This window comes from Myodes glareolus, chromosome 6 (genome assembly GCF_982192425.1).
Source record: "Myodes glareolus chromosome 6, mMyoGla1.1, whole genome shotgun sequence".
Classification (NCBI taxonomy): domain Eukaryota; kingdom Metazoa; phylum Chordata; class Mammalia; order Rodentia; family Cricetidae; genus Myodes; species Myodes glareolus.
This window is the reverse complement of record NC_142031.1, coordinates 96,005,829-96,023,948: the sequence shown is the minus strand read 5'-3', so window position 1 is coordinate 96,023,948 and position 18,120 is coordinate 96,005,829. Positions and strand designations below refer to the sequence as shown.

General features: G+C 43.6%; 1 protein-coding gene and 1 pseudogene across 3 annotated transcripts in view; both read right to left on the bottom strand.

The window, feature by feature from the left end:
- Memo1 (mediator of cell motility 1) overlaps positions 1–17,382 on the bottom strand; it is a 90,535-nt gene extending 73,153 nt beyond the window's left edge. Inside the window, exons 1-2 of one of the 3 annotated variants that reach the window (XM_085691248.2) lie at positions 17,323–17,382; positions 16,646–16,723 (exon numbers count right to left, since the gene is read on the bottom strand). In XM_085691248.2, the coding sequence (XP_085547374.1) occupies positions 16,646–16,706 (61 nt within the window). In that variant the 5' untranslated portion in view covers positions 16,707–16,723; positions 17,323–17,382. Of the gene's footprint in view, positions 1–16,645; positions 17,021–17,322 lie in introns of those variants that run through there. The other 2 variants (XM_085691247.2, XM_085691249.1) reach the window with 2 other exon arrangements.
- LOC125388342 (small nucleolar RNA U3) lies at positions 13,702–13,792 on the bottom strand (annotated as a pseudogene).
- Positions 17,383–18,120: the final 738 nt, after the last annotated feature.

Sequence of the window (18,120 nt, the reverse complement as noted above, 5' to 3'; positions counted from 1 at the left end):
TACAAAATATACATGAAGTTGTTCATAAAATATTTTTAAGTGGATGAGGTTTTTAGATGTCTTACAATATGGGTAAACTTTGAAAGCACTGTACTAAATGAAATCAAACAAACAAAAGAGAATAGTTGCTGTGTCTGGGGAGAACAAAAAGTCCTTTTTTAAAGGACAGTGTCTTTCACTTGAGGAAGTAAAAACATTGTGGAGATGGATAATGGTAGTGGCTACAAACACCGAACATATATTAAACCCCACAGAACTTTACACTCAGGTACTGTTAGAATGGTAAAAGTTAGATTACATATATTTTCCAAAATTAAAAATAAATAAATAATCTTTTTATACCTAGGGCCTAACAGACAGTTGCTATCAATGTGATTTACAGTGAATTCATTTTTATTTTAAAGGTATCATGAGCCATACTTTATCACCCTCTGAGGCTGGATGGTAGTTAGTAAATGAATTGCTCATCTCCTTCATTTAAATGGGCCCCCCTTCCTGAGTGAACTCCAATAAACATCCTAAAAACCAACATCTAGATGAGCTTCCCTGGATGGCAATACTTCATACATGTCACATGCCACCGATAGGAAAGAACAGCAGGCCACTGTTTCTCCTAGATACCACCTCATGAGATCTTTTTCCTCTGTTAATGTTAGTCCTTATCTTTTCTCTGTAATAATTTGTAACCTTAAATATAACAACTTTTCTGAATTCTTTGGGTCCTTTTACCTAATCATCACACCCTAGGCTAGTCTTAGTGACCCTATAGACAGAAAAACATGTTTGTTGGCAGAGGCTGCTTGTTCATTTCCCAGCCACCCAGACCCAAAATAATCACACAGAAACTACATTAATCGCAATACTGTTTGGCCATACTGTTTAGTTTAAAGATATTCACATATTCCTACAATTGTTCTAGCTAGCCTTAACTGTCAACTTGACAGCCAGGACTCATCTGAAAGGAGATGCTTCAACTGAGGGATTGTCTAGTTGAAACCGGCCTATGGGCATATCTGTGGGGGACTGTCTTGATTACCAATTGATACAGGAGGGTACAGATCACGATGGACCATGCCACCCCGGGTCCGTGGTTCTAGAAACAAGCAAGCTGAGGTGGCCATGAAATGCAAACCAGTAAGAATCATCCCTCATGTCTGCTCTAGTTCATGCCTCAGTCCCTGGCCTGACTCCACACAGTCAAGGCAGCTACCTGGAAATGTGAGATGAAATAAAGTCAAGGTAAGGGGTCCTGGGCTGAAGAAGAAAACTACCTAAACATGAACCTGTGAGAACCCATAGAATGAGCCAGCAAGCAGCGTTTCTCCATGGTTTCTACTTCAGGTACTTCATGAGCTCCTGCCCTGACTTGCCTCAATAGTGCACTGGAAATACAAGTCGAATAAACCCTTTCTTCTCTTAAGTTGCTTCTGGTCAAAGTGTTTTATCACAGAAACAGAAGAAACCTAGAATAACTGTGTAGGTATTAACCATAAGAAAGCTGACCTGGTAACAGATCACACCACCCTGAGCACACCCACTCCCACTGATCTCAGAAGCTACGCAGTGGTGCAGCACACCTTGGGGATAGGAGGCTTGTACTTTCTGGAAAAAGACAAAATGAAACAATCAATGAGTGAAACCAAAGGGGTGGGGACTTGAAATTTTCAACAGGGCTTTAGGAATACTTAGAAATTGTAAAAAAAGAAAATCAACACAGATGTTACAATCCAACTTTATCTAATTACAATTAGAGAGCATCTAACCACACAATTAAAGAAAAATACACTATTTCCAAAAGACTATGGAAGCTCACCGAAACTATGTAATAAACCATAAATGAGTCTATTGCAAGCTATCAGGGACCAAGAGAGAAAAACAGATGCAATGTTTCCTAAATTTATTTGACCATAAATCTTTGAAGCAAAAGGCATCTCAAGTTCTACTGTTTCTCAAAACACGGAAGTAAGCTGCCTTCACTGATTCTTAACATTCCTTCCTACTTTTCCTTCAAACTATAACAAAATACAGGAATCAATAAAAATTTCCTTGCCTTGATCATCAGCCAGAATTAGTCAATCTTCTGAAGTACAAGCAAAAGCCCTAAAACAAGAATAAGCTTAACATATCAGGAAATGGCTGGGAGGCCAGAACAGCTAAAACAGCACAAAAGAAGAAAAAGTGAAGGATACAAAATTCACAAAGGTAAGCTGAGATCACAACACAGAAGACTGTGCATCTTGGTAAGTTTTAATGTGATTTTAAGAAAATATTACCTGGAGCTTGGCAGTGGTAGCGCATGCCTTTAATCCCGGCACTCAGGAGGCAGAGGCAGGGAATTGCTTTGAGTTCGAGGCCAGCCTGGTCTACAGAGCAAGTTCCAGGATAGCCAGGAATGTTACACAGAGAAACTTTGTCTCAACAAAACAAAAACAAAAGCAAAATAGTATCTGATTTGTTTTTAATTCTTTTTAAAAGTTAAATACATTAATTGTGGAGTTCACATCTAGTCAAAAACACTAGCCACCTACTTCACTTCTTCTCTTGTCCATATTCTCTGCAGTTATAAAAACAGTTCGTTAAAAATCTAATACAAGACCCTAGTGAGGTTAAGAGAACCACAGACTTGTGTAAGCAAGCCCCTATTAAGCTTGTACAAACACCCTGTTATCACAAATTTACTAATTTACTAATTGTAAAATATAAATTCCAGGAATTTACAAATTGTGATATGTATCATCACCCAAGACAACCTCAAATTTTAAAAATTCTTCTATCACCCTCGACCCACACACAAAACCCCTGTGGCTTTTGCTTAAAAAGGGGTTACTCTCTCTGTTCTGGGTCATGGTGTCAGAACCCAACCTGCCCATGGCCCTAACTAGTTAGAAGTCCTTGTACCACACGGTGATGGAATGAAGTTGCCTCTGCTCATCTAACTTTGGTGGCCTCATCCTCAATATTTGTGCGACTCCCAGACCCAACATAATATATTTCTTGCATGTATGAATGCTTTGCCAGCAGGTATGTATGTGTACCACAAGCATGGATGGTACTCATGGAAGTAATTTCATTTGTTTGTTTTCTCTGTGTAGCCCTGGCTGTCCTGGAACTCATACTGTAGATCAGGATGACCTTGAACCCAGAGACCCACCTGCCTCTGCCTCCCAAGTGCTAGGATTAAAGAAGTGCGCCACCACTGGCCAGCATGTAATTTATATTTTTCAAAGATCTCTCTGCTTCATCTTATGTGAAGAAAATAGAAACTGCTTTTAGAAAATAGAAACTGTAACCAGTAAGAAGCTCTGACAGTGATATAAGGAAAACTAAGACCAGAGTAGCTTAGACATAGTTTAGACTAGAATCATATGCATTTGCCAAAGCAAAGTGTCCAGGTAAATCTATCTTAACTATGTTGATTTATTTTTATTTTATGTTATTAGTGTTTGCCTGAATGTATGTCTGTATATCTGTGCATCACATTTGTACAGTGCCTGTGGAGGCCAGAAGTCGGCCCTGGATCCCCGGGACTGAAATCACAGACAGTTGTGAGCAGCCAAATGAATGCTGGAAACTGAAACCAGGTCCTCTAGAATAGCCAATGTTCTTAACCACCAAGCCACAGTTCCCAACCCTTGGTTTGCATTTTAACGATACTTAGGATTGAATCCAAGGCAACCCCAAGCTAAGTACTACTACTGAACTACTCCTTGTGTTAAGAAGACAGCCTTTGCTTGGCTCCAGGATATCTTAGTCTTAGAGACAATTTGTCTTCTTACAAGTGTCTCCATACTTCCTTATCACAGCCTCTTCATTTAAGAAATGTTCTAAGGTTCAGGCATGGACACTGTTTTTCTAATCATCTTCACTCCAGTGGTGACTTTATCCTTATCCAGAAAGACCATTCAACTTTATCACCAATAACTCCCAATTGTGTAGTGGTGGTGGCACATATCACTAATCCCAGCATTCAGGTGGCAGAAGCAGGTGGATCTCTGTGAGTTTAAGGCCAGCCTGATCTACAGAGTTAGTTTCAGGACATGGGATAGCCAGGGCTACACAGAGAAGCCCTATCTCAAAAAATCAAAGACAAAAACCAAACACGGACAAAAATACAATTGTACACCTTCCCCTAAACTCAGACTCAAAGCATATATATCTGGTATAGCAAATTATCTCACACAAACCAAAACTGAGTTCCTAATCTTTTTTCTCCAAATTTGTACCTCTTAAATGTCTTCCGTGTTTGAGATGCAGCAACTCCATCATTGAAACTGATCAGTGGTAAACCTTAAGATATCCAAGACCTCTCTTTTTCTCTAGAGCATTCTCTTCAAACATGTCAATAAATCCCAATTCTTCCTTCAAATTATATCCACACATCTGGAGCTAGGTTTAGTGGCACAACTTCCCCTTAGAAAACAGGAAGACATACAAAACGCAACCAGGGAGCTGAGGATATAACAGTTGGTAGACTGGTTGCCTAGCAAGCAAAAAGCCCTGGGCAAGATCCCAAGCACCATATAAACTGTAAACTGGAGGTGGTGGTGCGGTGCAAGCCTGTGATCCTAGCATGGGAAGGAGGGTGGTATTCCAAGGTCATCTTCTGCTACACAGTGATGTGTGAGACCAGCTAGAGTTACATAAGACTCTACTTTAAAAAAAAAAAAAGTATAAAATTGTGTTAGTCTCAATTGAAAACCTAGAACTCATCTTTAAAAAAACCAATCACATGTTTAACTCAACTGTCAAGATTGCTTGCCTATCAATCACAACCTCAGCACCACATAACAAGTGTGGTGATCCATGCCTGCAATTCCTGCACCAGAAGGTGGACATGGGAGAATTGGAGGTTCAAAGTCATCCTCAGTCACACAACCAACTGAAGATTAGTCTCGGCTAAATGAGTTGGAATGGTGGGAGTTGGAAGATTAGAAACATGGCTCAAGTGGTAAAGGTGCTTGCTGCCAAATCTGACGACCAGAGTTCAATCCTCAGAACACACAAAGTGGAAGGAGAGAACCAGTTGTTATCTGACCCCAAGTATGGTATGCTTTCATATTTTCTCTTATCCTTGATATTTTGTAATTCAAGGTATTTATTTTACAATTATAAAAATTATTTTTAAAAAACATTTACTTTACAATGATAAAGATGTTTACTAGCCTACTAGCAGGCAGTGCTGTTGCAAGCCTTTGATCCCAGCAGATCTCTGTGAGTTCAAGGCCAGTCTAGTCAACAGAGCCAGTTCCAGGACAGTCAGGGCAACAAGAAAAACCCTGTCTTGAGGGAAAAAAAAAAGAAAGAGGAGGAAGAAAAGGAGGAGGAGGAGGAGGAGGAGGAGGAGGAGGAGGAGGAGAAGGAGAAGAAGAAGAAGAAGAAGAAGAAGAAGAAGAAGAAGAAGAAGAAGAAGAAGAAGAAGAAGAAGAAATTAAACAAAGATGCTTATTGATTCCAAATAATTCAAACTTCTAAGCTCATATTTTTCTAAAAGTGTGACTCATAAAATGACATCTCCGACAAGTCTTGCTTCTCGGCTATAAAATGGCAAGCCAGGAGTGATCAAAGCCTGGCTGTCTCAACTGTTCTACACCTAATAATAAGATTATTATTAGCTAAAATTTTTAACATACAAGCATGTTTTATAAGCTATAAATGATATACAAGTCCAAGTTAGGTGCCCACAATATACCATGAAATATTTGAAATGAAACAGAGAAATTTCTGTGTCGGGGGCACCTAGCTCACCAAAGCTCTCTGGCCCTAACAATAAATTTATTTTTATAGTCAAACCGGCTCTTCCACTTACTTGTTACACCTTAAACAAGTTACTCAATCTCTCTCTTGAGTCATATCTATAAATGGATATAATAGTCACTTGGTAGAATAATGTTGTAGGTTACAGATTATACACATATACATGTGGTGTGCCTGTGAAACATCTAATGAAGGGTGTCTTAAGGATTATTTCATTATTTTTAATTTTCCCATGAAGGTCAGGAGTTGAATCCCCTGGACCTAGAGTTACAGGTGGTTGTGGGTGTTGGGAATCCAAATCTGGTCCTCTGAGAGAGCAGTACACATTCTTTACCACTGAACTATCTCTCCAGCTCCAGGATTTATTTCAATGTGTGTGTATATGCCTGTGTGAGTTTAAGTACACTCCTGGAACTGGAGTGGCAGGCAGTTGTGAACTACCCAATATAGGAACTAACTCTGTCCTCTTCAAGAAGAGTATGTGATGCTGGCCTTCGATGGTGGAGTACACCATTAACCCTGGCAGGCAGGGCTACACAGAGAAACCCTGTGTTGAGAAAGGAAAAAGGAAAGCTGCTGAACCATCTCTCCAGCCCCATGAAGACTTCTAAAGAGTCATTTTTATTTTATGTGTATGAGTGTATGTGCCTGATGCCTGCAGAGGCTAGAAGAAGGTGTCAGATCCCTAAACTATAGTTATAGACAGTTGTAAGCCACCACATGGATGCCAGAAACCAAACCAAGGTTCTCTACAAGAGCAGCGAGAACTCTTAATCACTCAGCCATCTCTCCAGGCCCAGGACATCTTTTTACTTTTTTTTTTAATATGTATGGGTATTTTGCTTATATGTATATCTACACAAACCATGTACATGCCTGGTGGCCACGGAAGACGACATTGGATCCCCAGGAACTAAAGTTACAAATGGTTATGCACCATCATAAAGGTGACTCAGATCCAGGTCCTCTGGAAAAACAACAAATGTGCTTAACCATCAATCCCTCTCTCCAAACCCTCAATGGCATTTTTATTTTATTTTGTTGTCATTCACGTCTTCTTCAAACAGACAACACCACAGAAGCAGATGACAAGGAACTAACCACTGAGATGGAAACGACTGTGTTCACTTAAAACCTGCATGCAGAGGGATAAGAAGGAGAGGGAGAAAGAACTGCAATAACCAAGCAACAACAGCAGTCTTATTATAAGTCTGCTTGCCTGGTCTTCTGTAAGGTGAAATAATAGGACAAAATAAAAAAAAATAAATAAAAAAAAATTTTAAAAAACGCATACAAGAGTTCACCATGGATGGAAAGATGACTCAACGGCTTGATTCCCAGTACCTACATGGGGACTTACAACTAACTATCTGTAACTCCAGTTTCAGTTTCAGGGAATCCAATGCCCTCTTCCGAGTTCTGTGGGCCCTGGGCACACAATGCAGACAAAACACCTATACACATAAAATAAGAATAAAGATTGCCTGCTGGGCAGTAGTGGCACACACCTTTAATCCCAGAACTGGGAGGCAGAGGCAGGCAGATCTCTAAATTCAAGGCCAGCCTGACCTACAGAGTAAGTTTCCAGGGCTACACAGAGAAACTGTCTGAAAAAGATTAAGAGTCAGGCATGGTAGCACATACCTTTAATCCCAGCAGTTGGGGGAAAAAATATTTTTTCAAAACTTATTTTTATTTTTTTTAATATTTATTTATTTATTGTGTATACAATATTCTGTCTGTGTGTATGCCTGCATGCCAGAAGAGGGCACCAGACCCCATTACAGATGATTGTGAGCCACCATGTGGTTGCTGGGACTTGAACTCAGGACCTTTAAAAGAGCAGGCAATGCTCTTAACCTCTGAGCCATCTCTCCAGCCCCTATTTTTATTTTTTTTAAATATTTATTTATTTATTATGTATACAATATTCTGTCTGCATGCCTGCAGGCCAGAAGAAGGCACCAGACCCCATTACTGATGGTGTGAGCCACCATGTGGTTGCTGGGAATTGAACTCAGGACCTTTGGAAGAGCAGGCCATGCTCTTAACCTCTGAGCCATCTGTCCAGCCCTCAAAACTTATTTTTAAAAAGTCATTTTAAAACTGAACATCTGAGGGAGATGGAGAGATGTCTCAGCGGTTAAGAGCACTGGCTGCTCTTCTAGAGGTTCTGAGTTCAATTCCCAGCAACCACATGGTGGTTCACAACCATCTGTAAACGAGATATGGTGCTCTCTTCTGGCCTGTAGGCATATATGCAGACAGAATACTGTATACATGATAAATATTTTTTTAAAAAACTGAACATTTAGCCAGGTGGGGGCACACAGACCCGCACTTAGAAGTGCAGATCTCTGGGCTAGCCTGGTCTAAGAAACCAAGTTCTAGGATAGTAAGAGATGTTACACAGAGAAACCCTGTCTCGGGGGGGGGGGAGAATATTTGTCTTTTCAAAGAAAAAACATTAGGAAGCTCTTACATTTTTTTCACACATCAAAATATCTAAGTCAATCACAGTTGTATAATACTAACATTAGAAGTCGAGACAAGTGGCCTACATTAAGTCAGTTCAAGGCTAGTCTAGCCTACCAAGTGAGACCCTGTCTCAAAAAAACGAAAAATCCAACCAACAAAAAAGGTATTTTAGGAAATGGAGTTGCAGCTCAGCAATTAAGAGCACTTGCTACCTAATCAGGACTGAAATTCTGATCCCAGCATCCACAAAACAAGTGAGGTTTCTTGTGATGCACTTAACTCCAGCTGCAAGGAGAGTAGGGACAGTAAGACTGTTGGGCTTGTTGGCTTCCAGCCTAGCTGGGAAAGCCCAAACCCTGGGGTTCAAGGACTGATCCTGCCTCAAAGAAAACAGGTAGAGATTGACAGGGAAGGACACTCTCAGTACCTTCTTCTGGCCTCTATGAACACACCACACAAGGACCTGCACCACACACTAGACACATATACAAACAAATTTATTTTTTAATATAATGTTGGGGTAGAGAGTTGGCTCAGAGTTGAAGAGCATCCTGTCCACTCCTTCACAGGACCCAAGTTCAAGTCCCAGCATCCACATTAAGCAGCTCACAACCACCTGTAACTCTAGCTCTAGAGAGATCCAATATCTCTATGGACATCTGCATTCACATGCAGACACACAAAACTTAAAATAATAAAATTAAAACATTACAAAAATACACACAATCATGATACTCTACAACACAAGGTAAATGCCAAAAAAAAAAAAAAAAGTGAGCTTGGTTTGTTTCTAACTAGCTCTTCTTTGGCTTAAATTAGCCCGTTTCTATTCATCTATGCGTTGTCCTAAGGCTCTTTTACCTCATCTACATACTGTCCATCCTGCTTTCCTGCTTCCTCAGAGTCTGGTTGACCCCCCCCTTTACACTCTACTCGCCAACGCTGCCTATCCCTCCTCTGCCTAGCTATTGGCAGTTCAGCTTTTTATTTGGCCTATCAGGTGCCTTAGGCAGGGAAGATGAAACAAGTGTAACACATCTTTCTGTAGTTAAACAAATGTAGCATAAACAAATGCAACATATCTTTATATAGTTAAACAATTCTGTAACACAAATGCATCACATCTTTACATATTTAAACAAATATTCTATTCCACAACACAGCACAAATACAAGCATAAAGAACAACAAACTCTCATGCAGTATTGATATGCAAATTTGCTCCAGAAGATTCTACTGAAGCAATATGTATACACCATACCCTAGTAATTCTCTCAATTACATAACTGGAAAAATCATAAATACATCCATCCAAAACAAATATAAAAGTATACATAGCAGAAAAACTATTTAAAATCGAAATGTCCATCAGTAATAGAATGGATAAAACAAGTCATATTCACATGATGCAGGAATGAGAATAAATTTATCTCACAATTGCAAAGTTGAGCAAAAGAATTTCAACAGTGTTGGAGCCTTCATGAAGACTTAGCTGTCCTTTTGTCCTTCTCCTGGGTATTATCCTAGCTTTAGTCTAATCTTCAATCTGTGGTGGCTTTCAGGTGGTTCAAACCCACCAGGTCCCAAAAGGCCCCTGCCACCTCTTTTGGTCTCAAACTCTTTATCCCCACCCTCAAAGCCTTCTGGACTGAAGCAGACTCAGGACTTGGGATGAAGTGCTTAGGTTGAGATGAAATGAGGCTGTCTGCCTGTGACTCACTGACCACTTAGAACCTCCCTGTCCTCTCTCCCTGGACTTGTGACCTCACCCTTGTGGCATCCTCACTGGCATCCTGTGAAGGCCTTCCCTTCCTAAGAACACCAACTGGCACTGCCACTAGGCTGTTTCTGCCATGCCCAGGACACAGTGAGGACAAGGATCCACTAGGGAAAGCAGTGCCCTAAGCTGGATTTAAAGCTGCTTTCTGGCAGGTAGTCATGTCCCAAAGTGGGATGTGTTGTTCTGAGAAGTGCTGTGAGCCAAGAGATCAGAATGGACTGGAAGGGTTGGCCATGCTCTTCCCATGTCCCCTAGAGCTGCACTAGCATACTGTGTGCCCCATCGCCTGAGCTGGCCTAGCCAGCAAGGTCAATGGTACCTGCAGAACAGTAAGGTGAACCCCACTTATTTCCAACTCAGGTAGTCCTTGTGCTAGTGATTGAACTCCTTAGATTCAAAGTATGAGAAACTTATCAGTGAAAAACTATGCCAGTGACAGTACAGAGCGGATGGGCCAGTGTCAGCAAGGGGGATGGGAGTATTTCAGATTGCTGGAATGGGCCCTGAGCAGTCTGCCTCAGTTCCTGGTCCACAGGTCTTTGTAAGGATTTCCCTGGCAGGAAATAGTTTCAAGTCAAAAAAAAAAAAAAAAAAAAAAAAAAAAGAAAAGAAAAGAAAAGAAAGAAAAATTGAAGTAAAGAAACTCGATAAACACGCTTCACAAATGTAAGGAACATGGGTAAACTAACACTCCTGTGTTGGTGTCTGTCTGGAGAAAGCTCACCTAGCGATACACTAGTCTTCATTTCTTCACAAGTCACACATTTTGGGAAGGTGCTTGAGACAGGGTCTCACTATGTAGCTCTGATTGTTCTGAACTCCCTCTGTAAACTATGCTGGCCTCAAACACAGAAATCTATCTGCCTCTGCCTCCCAGTGTGCAACACTATGCCCAACCATCATTTTATTTATATTTAGCATTAAATGGTTTCACAAATGATACCACCTATATATACTATGCTCAACACACCTGGCCAGTCCTATGTCATTTTTCACTGCTCTTTAGAATTGAAGCATCAGTATGAATACATCTACTGTCAATACTCACTACTTGCTAATTTACCCACTATACTCGTTACTGTCTCGTTACTCTGACAAGACACCTGACAACAAGCAACTAAAGGAAGGGTTGAGTTTAGCTCACAAGTGTAGGGACACTCTATCAGAGCCAGGTGCTGGCGGCAGCTGTTCATATTGCATCCCCAGTCAGGAAGCAGAGAGCAACAAACAGGCACTCAGCATTCACCTTTTCATGCTGTACAGACCCCCAGCACAAGCACGGCACAGCCCACATTTAGGGGTGGTGGAGGGTCTTCCCACTTCAAGGAACCCAACCTAGACAATCCTTCAAGAACATGCCCAAAGGCTTGTCTCTTCCTGCCAAGCTGACAATCAACACTAAATGTCATATTTGTTAACTACCAAGCACTATAAACATTCATTTATGTAAAGGTTTGCTGAGAATCTATGTAAAAATCTGTGCTTCAGGCCACTGACATGGCTAGGCAATCAAATTTGTCAACTTTAGTTTGGTTCCCAGGACACACATGGTAGAAAGAATAAACTCTCACAAGTTGTCATCTTCCCTCCCTACATCCTTCACGGTATGCATGCCTACACACATACACACACCTGTATACAAACTAAATAAAATGCGCTGGGCAGTAGTGGCGCACGCCTTTAATCCCAGCATTCGGGAGGTAGAGGCAGATGGATCTCTGTAAGCTCGAGGCCAGCCTGCTCTACTAAAACTAGCTCCAGGACAGGCTCCAAAGCTACAGAGAAACCCTATCTCAAAAAAACAAACAAACTAAACAAAATACAATAATGAAAAAGAAAAATCTGTGGTAAGCTATTTGTATAATTAAAGCAATTTCCTTGCTTTCAGGAGTGAATAACCTTATATATAAATAATAAAAGTACAAAGACGCACTCTTGGTGCTACAGGGACACAAACATCAAAAACGGCGAAACATAAAGTAGGTCTCTTGGAGGTATAAACACCCCCTAACTGATGAGTAGGAACTATCCTATTAAAGGCATTTCCACAGAAGGAGCAGTCTGAGCAAAAGGCACAGAGCTAAGAAACAGCATGCTATATTTCAGGAAACAATGAACAGCTGCTAAATGTTGCCTGAGGCTAGTAACACCAAGATGGACCACTGTGGGGTGAGCTGTCAAGACAGGGAAAGGAGATAGTAATCAAAAAACTTACTTCAGCCTCATCCAAAAGACACTGGGTCAGGGAAGAAATGATCAAACAGGAAACAATGTAGAGGTGGAATTAAAGACATAAAGCTAGAAAAAAAGTCTAGCTAGTAGGCAATGTTAGTTGTCCCTACAGAAAATATAAGAGACAAAACAATAAAACAAGAGCTATACCCAGATGGGAGTGGATTCCAGTACTCAAGAGGCAGAGGCAGAAAGATCTCTATGAGTTTCCAGAACAGCCTGGTCTACATAGCAAGTTCCATAACAGCCATGACAATATAGAGACCTTGTCTTAAATGAGGGGGAAGAAAAGCCATACCTAACCTGAAGAAAAACAATCTATACAAAATACTGTTGCCTTTACTCCCAGCACTTTGGAGGTAGAGGCAGGTGGATCTCTGCATTAGAGGACAGCGAGGTCTACTGGACAGTCAGAGATAAGATACACAGAGAAACCCTATCTTGAAAAACCACCAGTCACACTAACTATTGACCTACCCGAGAGTAAGCAGATTTTCTTTTTATAAAGGGCCAAATAGTAAACATTTCAGCTTTATGCTCCACATACAATCTTACTTTTGTTTGTTTAAGACAGGGTCTCTCTGTGCAATCCTGGCTTTCCAAGAACTCAATATGTAGACCAGGCTGGCCTAGAACTCAGAGATTCAACTGCCTCTGGCATGATTAGCTTTTTTTTTTTTTTTTTTTTTTTTTTTTGGTTTTTCGAGACAGGATTTCTCTGTAGCTTTTGGATCCTATCCTGAAACTCTCTCTGTAGACCACGCTGGCCTCGAACTCACAGAGATTCTGCCTCCCACTTGCTGGGATTAAAAACATGCACTGCCACCGCCTGGCCTTCTTTTTGCTTTTTAAGCACCCACTTAGAAAATAAAGCATCCAACACCAGTGGGGATTCAATCACTCTAGCTTCAGAGGGCACCTGCACTCACATGCACATAGCCTTACACAGATACAAAGATAATTAAATATAATTAAAATACATCTTTATAAAAATAAAACTTAGCTAATGAACTTTCTTTTAAGGTTTACAGGGTGAACTTGGGATGTGAGCCATTGTTAGTTTGCTGATCATTGTTGGTAAGGAAATGAGGATTAACCTTCCTATGAGATTAGCTTTCCTACAATGACACTTGCACTGTATTAATACCCTACTCTAAAATCTCCATAGGTGCTCCCGGCATAATAGGTACAATTCCGATAGTGCCTAACATTCACAGACATTTCCAGCTCCAATCTACTATCCCAGGTATTCAAACCAAAACTTAAGAACTGCCCATTCTTACTAAATTGGACTACTTACACTTACCTGCTTCTGTAGATGGATGTTGTTTCCCAATCCAGTGTTCTTCCCTTCTGTTTCTAACTTGACTAAATATCCTTCTTTCAGAGCACAATTAAAATCCTGCCTTTGCATGACTCCACCCGCCTCAAAACTTCCAAATGCACTATCTCAATTTAACAGATATTTAATTGCTGCTCTGTAGTTATAATTTACTTCAAAGAAATTCTAGTAACGAACTATAGAAATTATCCCTGAAAGTATAGTCTTTCAAATAAATTCTAAGTTCATTGAAGGCAGGCAGCAATTTATGCCACTCTCAGTCAACAGATCGAACATACAGCAAAGGGTAAATAAGATAAAGACATGGGTATGAATATAAGTAATAATGTACAACAATCTTTTTTCTGATATAGCTAGTTAACTGAATCAATAGACGAATACTCTTTCATTTCATGTGTACAACCTGAATACTAGACAAGACACAAAATGACAATCAACACATATTTCCTCAGTTCTTTTGTTTCTTTTGTTTTTTTTGTGACAAGGTTTCTCTGAGAAGCCTTGGCTATCCTGGAACTCACAGAGATCCGTGCCTCTCAGTCCCAAGTGCTAGAACTAAAGGCATGCGACACCACCACCCAGTAAATTCCTCAGTTCTTTATGGACTAGCTGACTAGAGAAACAATAGCAGAATACGAGGAAAACTCCCCAATAGTAGGTCATTAGTTCAACATAGGTACACTATCTTCACACTACAGGTACAAGTTATCAGACCAATTGTACATTGCATACCTATAATTTTGCTTCATTTGTTTTTAGGATACAAATTCGGCTTCTAAAACTAAACTGCTTTAAGTTTTTACTTTGATTTCCTCAATATTAGACAAATTAGAGTTTCACACACTCCAAGAAGTCCAGTAAGGTATTATGAAGTCTACCCACATTTTAGGGAAGAATATAATTACCTCTATCAACACTTTTAAGGAAGTATCTACAGTCAGGATTTTTTGAACCAGATTAAAGCTACATCTTGTGTTTGAACATTAAGGAATTCTAAAATCAAGTGTCAACTGTGTCCAATTTTACTACCAATAAAAAAGATTAACATCTAAAAAAATTCTCTCTGGAATATTTGCCCACATTCTAAAGTAAATTATAACAAAGTTTACAACATTTGTAACAAATGCAAAGTGGGTGGTGCAGGCCTTTGATCTGGAACTTGGAAGGCAGAGGCAGGTGGATCTCTGTGAGTTCCAGGCCAGCCTGGTCTACAGAGCGAGTCCCAGGACAGGCTCCAAAGCTACAGAGAAACCCTGTCTCAAAAAACAAAAGTACCGCTGCTGGGCAGTGGTAACCGAGGCCTTTAATCTTAACCAGCCCTTGGGAGGCAGAGGCAAACAGACCTCTGTTTGTTCAAGGCCAGCCTGGTCTACAAGAACTAGTTCCAGGACAGCTAGGGATGTTACACAGAGAAACCCTGTCTCAAAAAAACAAATAAACAAAAGTATAGAAAACCACACTGAATAAATGCCAAAAGACTGCCATGATATAAAAAATGTGACTAATTCTCCAAAACATGGGGGTGGGGGAGGAGACAATGACACTTATAAGCCTGCTGTTTAACAATGAATAATATTAATTTGGTTTTGGGGTTTTTGTTTTGTTTTGTTTTTGGCTTTTTGTTTGTCTGTTTGGTTTTTGTTTTTCAAGACAGGGTTTCTCTGTATCCTTGGCTGTCCTGGAACTCGCTTTGTAGACCAGGCTGGCCTCAAATGCACAGAGATTCGCCCACCTCTGCCTCCCGAGTGCCGGGATTAAGGGTGTGGTTCAGCCAATAATGTATGGATTTAAAAGGGGCAGACTCAGGAAGGAGCCAGAGATCCTCCTTGATTCCTATTTCACCACCGGCCTAGTCTTGGGGACAGCACTAAATGTCTCTGTTTCCCCATACACTGACACAAGAACAGCTTAACTGACATTTTCAGGTTGTGAGAACTGATTCCAAGTCTCTGAAGTACTTCAGGACCACGAAGGGAACCACGCTGTAGGCATAAAAGGTCATACTTATTTAATGCGAATACTGCAGCTACCTGTTAGCAGTTCCAAACTCAACTGTAATTCTTTTGTGCCTTAGAAGGGGCATGTACTTCAAGAGCTGGTCGAACTGTCTCAGAGAAGATAAATAACTACCTTCCAAATTGTCTGTTTTCTCAAAAGAAAAAAAAAAATCGTGTCGCTATCCAGCCCTAGTACTTGCAAAGGAAAACATAAAGTTCAGAGCCGGCTGTAGATAAGCCTAGCTAGACTAGAGACCAGCAGGAATCATGGAGGAACTTTTCTTTGTTACCATACCAGAAATGTGACCCCTAAAAATAACCTCAAAAAGCAATTCTTATCACGAGAGTTGTACTAATGGGAAACGGCCCTAGCCTTTCTTACCTAAAGAACCGCACATGGTGGTTGTTAAGAGGTTGCAGCCAAGACTTAGGGAGAATTCTCTCTAAACCTAAGCTAACAAACAGGACAGGTAGTCCAGCACTCGGTGCTGAGCGCTGGATACTGAAAAGGGTTGCTCGGGAAAAGTGCTGATGCCATCTCCAGCTGCCCCTGGATGACAGTAACAATGCAAACACTGACAAAAGAGCTAGGAGGCCACCCAGAGCCCCTTGCCTGGCAGCACCTCTGCCCAAGCCTCCACATACAAAGCGACAAATCCCCGAGAGGCCCTCGGCTGACAGATCTTCCAAGCGAGACCTAGCGTGGCAACATGAGGTGGGGGAGAAAAGTACGGCTTGTCACTCCTTCCAGGGGCGCGGGGTGTCCCGAAGGTGAGGGCAAAGCCTTCGGTCCTCTCGGCTCGTCCTTCCCCGCGGCAGCGGCCGTCCGCGAGGCTGGGAGTCCCGCAGCCCGCGCTCGTCCCGGTCCGGCCCGGCCGGCAACTCCTCGCCCAACTCCGCGGGCGCCAGGCGGCCAGCCCGAGTGCCGGGTGGGGGAGGCGACACGGCCCGGCCCGCTCCCTCGGCACGCGGTCCGCTCCCGCCGCCCGCCGCCCTCCGCCCGCGTCCCCGCCCGCCGGGCCCCGGCTGCCCAGCTCGACAGCCGGGCGGCCTGGCTCCCTACCTGAGGCGGTGTACCAGCTCCCGGCGTGGCTGGCTTCCCGGCAGACCACTCGGTTGGACATCTTGGTGCCTGTGCCGCCTATGGTGCACGAGGATGAATGAGGAGGAGGCGGCGGCGGCAGCGGCGGCTCCGCGAGGGGACGAGACGCCGCGGGCCCAGCCCAGGAGGAGGCGGCCGCGGGGAGGGGACCGGCCCGGCCCAGGAGGAGGAGGAGGAGAAGGAGGAAGAAGAGGAGATGGCAGCCGGAGCGGTCGGCGGTAACAATCACCACAAACTCCGCCGGCCGCCGAAGATGCGGCCCACGGCAGACTCGCCGGAGCCTCGCGGCAGCCGCGGAATCACCGCCGCTGCCCTGACCGGGCTGCTTCCGCGAGCCGCCCCCGGCCCCGCCGCGCGCGGCCTGCCAAGCCTCCTGCTGACCCCACCCCCGTGACTCCGCGCCCTCCCCCACCCGCCCCGCCCCCACCGCCAGGCCTCCCTCCTGCCGCGCGCCCGCCGGCCCCGCCCCGCGCCTCCGCCCGCCGTGCGGCGCGCTCAACGGCGGAAGCGGGACGGGCTCCGAGCCATCCGGGGTCGGGCGGCCTCGGGCCCGGTGGCGGCGGTCGGTGCTAACCCCTCCCCCTTCCCCGTACTGCCCGGGGCCGGGCCCTGAACCCGGGAAGCCCACGCGTCCTTACTCTCCGCGCTACCGGGTCCGGCCCACTGAGCATGCCCAGCGCCGCGGCCGGGCCCGCCGAGGAGGCTCAGCGTGCACGCTCCACTCTCCGGGGTTTAGCGCCAGCAGAGGCTGGGGGCAGGGCGCGGGGCGCAGGACGCAGCTGCGAGGCGGGGAGAGCCCCTTCCCTCCCCAGCCCCCACCCCCGAGTCGCCTGACTTGTCCCCGCGCGCCGCCGGCTCAGCACACACACGCACGCGATTGCTGCCCGCCCAGTCCGGTTGGGGTTCCCCCTGCCACGGCGTCCTTGGTGGATTCCCATCCTCGGGGTGTCGCCCAGGAATGCAAGTCTGGGGCCGCGCCGAGAAGTTTCATTTGTAGAAACCGGAGTGCGGCGAAGCGGGCCCTGGGGGAGTAGGGGAGCTGTGAAAATGCAGCCTTCGCTTCCCAGGCTCGTCCCTACCACCTAATAGTGCCTTTGACAGAGTTATATGTACTAATTGTATCTTAGCTGTAACTGCGGTGTGGCAAAGATCGTCTCAGTTATTTCCTACTGGGTAGAATGGAGCGGGGGCGGGGTGTTGACACTCGGGTAAGGCATACTACAGTGTCACCCTTAACTTATTAAATCCCAGTGTTCCACGTATGGGTCGGCAGCAAAAATCCCTTTACAAGTTGGGTAGAATCACAAAAATAGTGGGTTTGGCTTTGAAGTGGAGGATTTCCAAACTAGGAAGTGTAACAGTTGCCCATTTCCCAGAAAGTATTTGGGATCAAAATCATACAACGGGTATATCATAGTTTCGCATGAAACTAGCTG